The sequence below is a fragment of the Arachis duranensis genome, chromosome 3 (genome assembly GCF_000817695.3).
Source record: "Arachis duranensis cultivar V14167 chromosome 3, aradu.V14167.gnm2.J7QH, whole genome shotgun sequence".
NCBI lineage: Eukaryota > Viridiplantae > Streptophyta > Magnoliopsida > Fabales > Fabaceae > Arachis > Arachis duranensis.
In genome coordinates this window covers 134,404,763-134,411,055 of record NC_029774.3, presented here as the reverse complement: position 1 = coordinate 134,411,055, position 6,293 = coordinate 134,404,763, and the positions used below count along the sequence as shown (strand labels likewise).

At 34.1% G+C, this 6,293-nt stretch overlaps 1 protein-coding gene across 7 annotated transcripts; it reads right to left on the bottom strand.

The window, feature by feature from the left end:
- Positions 1 to 2,364: 2,364 nt before the first annotated feature.
- On the bottom strand, positions 2,365 to 5,366 carry LOC107482252 (mitogen-activated protein kinase 7). 7 transcript variants are annotated; one of them, XM_016102683.3, is made up of 4 exons: positions 5,219 to 5,305; positions 4,769 to 4,855; positions 3,787 to 4,215; positions 2,365 to 3,270 (listed from the first exon to the last, which is right to left on the bottom strand). In XM_016102683.3, the coding sequence occupies exons 3-4, from the start codon at positions 4,207 to 4,209 to the stop codon at positions 2,587 to 2,589; spliced, it is 1,107 nt and encodes a 368-aa protein (XP_015958169.1). In that variant the 5' UTR covers positions 4,210 to 4,215; positions 4,769 to 4,855; positions 5,219 to 5,305; the 3' UTR covers positions 2,365 to 2,586. The 7 variants fall into 7 exon arrangements, with proteins under 7 accessions (XP_015958169.1, XP_015958168.1, XP_015958174.1 ...); XM_016102682.3 differs by lacking the exon at positions 4,769 to 4,855 and having other exon boundaries at positions 5,219 to 5,366; XM_016102688.3 differs by lacking the exon at positions 4,769 to 4,855 and having other exon boundaries at positions 5,223 to 5,336.
- Positions 5,367 to 6,293: the final 927 nt, after the last annotated feature.

The window sequence follows — 6,293 nt, the reverse complement described above, 5'->3', positions numbered from 1 at the left end:
TTATTTTTTAAAATTATTCTTTATAATTATAAAAATAATTATAAAAAATTATTTTAATAAAAATAATCATAAAAAATTATAAGAGAGATAGAATTATTTTAATCATAAATTTATCATGTCATGTGTTAGTATTTTATTTATAAATTAAACTTATATCATTTTTAATCACCAAAACTAATACCACCATAAAACTTTTCATATATATACACATATAATTATAATAATTTTCATTTATCACTATTTCAAACTAATTAGATTACATTAGATATATTATTCTTTTCTTTCCATAATATTTGTAACTTTGACACTCATAAACCATAAGTAAAAATTCAAGTGAAATTAATTTTATGTGAAGTTAATAACTGAAATCAGTACTGTAATCATAATTAAAACCAGCTTATTGGGTCTCACCGTCACCCAAGTTTTCATCTTATTTAATATATATTTTTTGTGTTATTTAGTTGTTTCTCAGAAGCTTCAAATCGAGAATGTACATTCATTCATTTTACAACTTGTAAGAACCTTATCCCTTAAGTCATTGCATTGACATCACCTTCGCCAGCCAAATTTTTTTTTTTCAACATAGTAACACACTAATGACCCTTTCTTTCTCATATATTCTACTCTCTATTGGAAACTCACTCAGACAAATGCTTTTCACGTGGTACACTCACATATACAACTTTAAGTCTAATTATCTATCCCAGGAAAGATGGCTGCTGCTAGCTTCAGCTAATCTTTTTCTTTGACTCAAAATAATCTGCAATATAATTTAATTATATATATCCATGGAGATATTTATTTTTTGGAGTGCAATTAAATAGTTACATACAGAAAGGCTGCTATAATATAATAATAATAATATTGCATGGATAAATTGGATATACATGATATATACTAAAGATTTATTATTACCCATATTTGTCAATTAATAAAACGACTGATGATTGTTGCGTTTCTAATTAGTGTTATGAAGGGAGAATAATCAAGTAAGCAAGCACATGCAGTGGTTGATGAGTTTGTTAATCCATTTTCACAATGTCAGGTGCTGATTGTGACTGGCCCCTGTTGATGTTTCATCATCTATGTCAGATTAGGAGAAGGAGCATCTCTTGCTCTTGCTGGCATATTCCAACTCAGAATTACTTTTTTTCAAGCAATAAAATTACAAGAATTTGCCACCCCCACTTAACTTATTATGAGTATTAGAGACCAAAGTTCTTATTATGAGACTTGTAACATTGTTCCCCATAAAAACCATCCTCTGAAATTTTGAATATGAATTTATTATATATTTTGGAACAAAATGCTTAAACCAAGCTACTACTCAACTTGCCAATGAGTTTGTGTGTGTGTGTGTGTGTCTCTCTCTCTCTCTCTCTCTCTGTGAAGTTTTTGTTTCAAACTATATAAAAATGTGAATTATTCCTTTGTGGAAAAGAAAACATCACCACAGCTGGATGTCTGTTAGAAAATAGTAACACTTGTATATAAAAGACAGAGAATGCTAGATGGATGTTTTAGTAGTCTTTTGCATTGCGATTTTGGAAGTAAGAGGTTTAACATATGTGAGCTTCACTATCTTGAGTTAGGGGTGATTAGACTCTCATTTTCTCGCTTTATAAGAATTTAATCCTATACATGTGACTCAAACTATGTCTAATTTGGTCTGTTAGGTATTAGAGAAATACAACAACATGTCATGGGGATTCGACTATGTTTTAATGTTGGTTGTCGAAGACTTAACACAACCCTCCTCCTTTATCCAGGCTTGGGACCGGCTATGTACTGCAAGTGTAACATAGGCGGAGTTAAAAATATATATAAAATACTTGAAACAGAGTAAAAAGTATGTTTGTAAAAAAAATAAAACTCTGATATCTTTCTTGTAACATTACCTCTTACAGGGGATAACACAGTTATCTCTATGCAAAGTAAGATAGCATCCATTAATGGTGAATTGCTAGCAAGGAAATGCGGTACATAATTAACCGGAGGCTTTACCTGCTTCATAATCTCATTAAACTCCTCATAATTGAATGTCACAGAAAACTCATAATTCATGTAACTAAAATTTTCCATATCAACTGATTTAGATTGGAGAATTACAAGCTCAAAGGATCTCAAAACCTGTGGCAGCTTATATACTGTAATACAAATATGCCCCTTATGCAGGTCCTTCATAAACACAAGATCACAATGTGAAAATTGGTAAACAATCAAGAGCATTTTGGTTACATAAAATGATACTGCCATTGAAAACCAGGTAGTAATTCACTTCCATGTTATACAGAATAGCTTGATCAGGATATATCTGGAGGCAGTCCTCTATAATTCAGGGAAACAGCTAAAGAACAAGAAACATTGCAAGCAGAAATTTACCACATGACTAGAACAGTAAGCACGGATATTTACAACTTCAGTTACAAGATGACATTTTACCTTATGGGGACATCTAACAAAATAAACAGTCTTTTTATGCAAGTACAAAATTTGGCAGCTAAGTCCTTAAGATATTTTTCCCTATGGAAAAACAGAACTACTTCTAGACACAAAAAATGTCTAGAAGCCTTGGAAGAATAACCTTCAAACATTGGCAGAAGCAGCTTCAGGATGATACTGAAGCATCTCATTCCACATCATTTCTCTAATCATCTCTTCGCCCCAGTTTTCGTCTATGTCAAGATTGACTGGAACTTGAGCAGGAGGGTTAAGTCTTGGATCATACAGGCCAGCCATATACGGATGCTGGAGTGCTTCTAAGACAGAAATTCTCTTAGTTGGATCAAATACTAGCATCTTTTGCAACAAATCAATTGCTAATGGGTCGGCTTGTGGAAATAGTTGAGCAAAGGGTCTACCCCTTGTATACGGCAGTGATCTGATAAACCTCCTAGCCTTCTGGTTATCAATAAATGCAAGATCAGACTCTTGCTGGCTTCCAAGTACACTTATGATCAGTTTCAGCTGGTTGAGGCACTCACTTCCTGGGAAGATTGGCTTTCTTCCAAGAATCTCAGCAAAAATGCATCCCACTGACCATACATCAATAGAGGTTCCATAGTTTTCACAGCAAAGCAGGAGCTCTGGAGCCCGATACCAGCGGGTGACAACATACTCTGTCATGAACTGGCCCTCAGCTCCATTGGTTCGCGCAAGGCCAAAGTCACATATCTTCAAATCACAATTGGCATTAACCAGCAGATTTCCAGGTTTCAAGTCCCGGTGCAGAATATTCGCAGAATGAAGGTATTTGAGACCTCGAAGCAGCTGAAAAGATTTTATGATTTGTATTGGCATTAATGATAGTTAACACATAAAAAATGAAAAAGAACTAGAAATTCAAAAATTAAAAATCCAAATGAAACAGGATGCTGCAATCTTCTAGCTAAAAATACTTAAAACGACCTAAATGAAAAGCCAATAAGAAACCTGAAGTAAAGAACTGCAAATACCCCTTCCCTAGACTTCACTGGTCTACATAATGAATTAATGATAGTATATGCTACTTCTTCACCTGGAAACTAATGGAACTGAAAGCAGTAACTTAATTACCACAAACACTCAAACCACAGAGTTACATGTTCACAAACGAAAAAGGTGAATTCACAAAAGGCAAAGTTAATCCATATGAGAGTGTACTTTGAGTGTACTCTGAACCCAAACCAAAGTTGTTATGAATATGTGTTATACATTTACGAAACTCCAAGAATGGCCACAACCATAAATGCTTTAGAAACCATATCTAAACAGGTAGAAATAGGTCCATAATAGTCTGGTTTGTACCTGAAACAAGAAATATTTGCAATGATCATTGGAGAGTGGCTGCGAAGACTTAATAATTTGGTGAAGATCTGTATCCATGAGTTCATAGACCAAGTAAACATCCTTAAAGCTCGTCCTCTGGATTGGCATCATCACATCCTTCAAAGCAATGACATTCTCGTGCCGGATATGCCTTAGCAGCTTCACCTCTCTCAAAGTCCTCAGCGCATCAATACAGTTATCAAAGATATTGCCAATCTTCTTGATTGCCACCTTCTCATTAGTCTCCCTATTGATGGAAGAGCAAACCACGCCATATGCACCTCGACCAATCGGCTTGATTGGAATGTACTTGGTATCAATCTCGAACAATGTTTGCCATATTGTATAATAATGCTTTCCCTTTGGCTTAATTTTGTTAGGAGGCTCAACTAAAGTTGCCATCTTTTCCTGCAAATTAACAGCAACAAAATGAATACACAAATAGGAGACAACTATTGAACTCACAACAGCAAATTCATTGTTATAATTTAGCACAAGAATGGGAGAAGTGCATTACTATACTATAGCTGAGGCAAGCAAACAAGAATCTGTTATATAGCTGATTTGAATGAATATGAGGACTAGAAAAGTTAACATATGTTCACTTGTTCACAAATTACAAGCAAAGAGAGTTGCAGTGTTGCAGGACATAGGATACTTTTTATGTCATGTAAGAGAAGGTTCGAATCAATCCTTGCTTGTAATTTTCCACATCTGGGTTTCTGATCTTTTGATGTCAGCTTGTCTCTTCTTTGAACTTATTCTCTCCAAGCTCAAAACTTTAAAAGATGATTTTATTCTTAAAAAATTACCCCACAAAATAAAGAGGGAAAAAAAAATCAATTTTTACTATTGATCTTCCCCCTGAGGCCCTGATCTGAGGCTTGAACCCCACCCCACAAAAGAAATAAAGTAAATCAGTTAAAGAAAACAATCAGAAAAGAAGAAAAGGCGTTGATACCACAAAATTCAGCTTTCATTCAAGTTCCCCCAAAAAGCAAAGCAAAGCAAAGCAAGTGATGATGAATCTTGCCTTCAAGAAAACGTTCTGCAACACCACATTCAATATTGGAAAAAGTTGAAAAGAAAGAGTTGAATTGGATAAGTGGAATTCACATATGATTGAAAATCTTATGATGCCGAGATCAAGATTGAGAAGGCATAGAGAACAGACCCCATAGTCATCATCATATTATTATTGACGAATAAGAAAGAAAGAAACAAAGAATCATATAACATAATATTATCCCTTGGCACTATGCTTACCTAGGCATAAAGGCATATGATTTATTTAATTTATTTTGTTTGAAATAAATAAAAAGAAGAAAAGAGGGGGTTATGTTATGGTAATTAAAAGTGGGAATGGGTGGCGCAATTAAGAAGGTTAAGATTGAGAAGAGAGGAGGCTAACCCACACGGCATTGGTGTTTGGTGTTAGAGATTGCTTTGCTTTACCCGCAAGAGAGTTGAGAGAGAATGAGAAACCCATAAAACGACACCTGCTTTCTCCTTCGCCATTACGAGCCCACAGTGTGTGCACTTCACACACTACTTACTTATTCTTCTTTTAAACGTGTCTTGTCTTTTTCCTTTTCACGTTATTCATTAATCAATCTATCATCATCATTTTTGTTTACCCTATTCGGTAAATAACCGAAATTATTACTACTACTACATAAGAAACTTTACCTAACAATTAATTAACAGGATGCGTAAGGAAGGGATGGGAATTAAGTGTAGTGGAATTTGATCCGATAATTTCACCAAACACTGACTCATATTCGCAATGGAGGATTGGTACGGTACCTACCCAAAAAGGAAGCTATTTATTATTCACTGCACTGTGCCTAATCCAACTGACTTACCCGCCCCTTCTATTAAGTAGTGCCACTTCCATCCACACAACACTCCACATTTCTACCAAATTTCCTCCTCTTTCTTCTTTTTTCAAATTAAATTTTTATTATTTTTCTTTCTCTCTTAATTTTTTTGATTCATCAAACCATCAATATCACAACTTGAACAATCTAAGACATAAGATTTTCTTCAATTAATATAATAATACAGGTTTTAATATTGATCAACTGAATGGCGTTGAACAAGAAACAATGTGGAAATTTGTACAGCACCGTCGTATCACTGAGCCCGATTACAACTCACCACTTATCTTCTTCTTAGTGGTTATAACTTGGATTTTAACATCCGGTCGGCGCATCGAAGCTTCCACATCTACGTTTTCCATTCACATCTTTTTTCAAAACAAAACATTGTTTTCAATTGACGCCGAGCATATATATGTTCAACTCATGGAAGCCTTCTTCTAAAATATAATAAAAAAAATTTAAAATATCTCCAGACAATTACTTCAAAAATAATGAAGCTCTTGACAAAAAAAAATAATTATTAAGAGTCGAATAGAATATTCATTCAAATATAAAATATTTAATTTCTCAAACCTTAGATAAATTTCATGTCTATCCTTTCTT

Bases quoted from the DNA above. Each gene is read 5' to 3' on its own strand.
- LOC107482252 (XM_016102682.3), bottom strand. From the start codon at position 5,296: ATGGGTTTCTCATTCTCTCTCAACTCTCTTGCGGGTAAAGCAAAGCAA. The intron at 4,216-5,218 runs GTTAGCCTCCTC...GTTAATTTGCAG, and splicing joins CAAACACCAATGCCGTGTGG to GAAAAGATGGCAACTTTAGT. The intron at 3,271-3,786 runs GTACAAACCAGA...AAATCTTTTCAG, and splicing joins GCAAATATTTCTTGTTTCAG to CTGCTTCGAGGTCTCAAATA.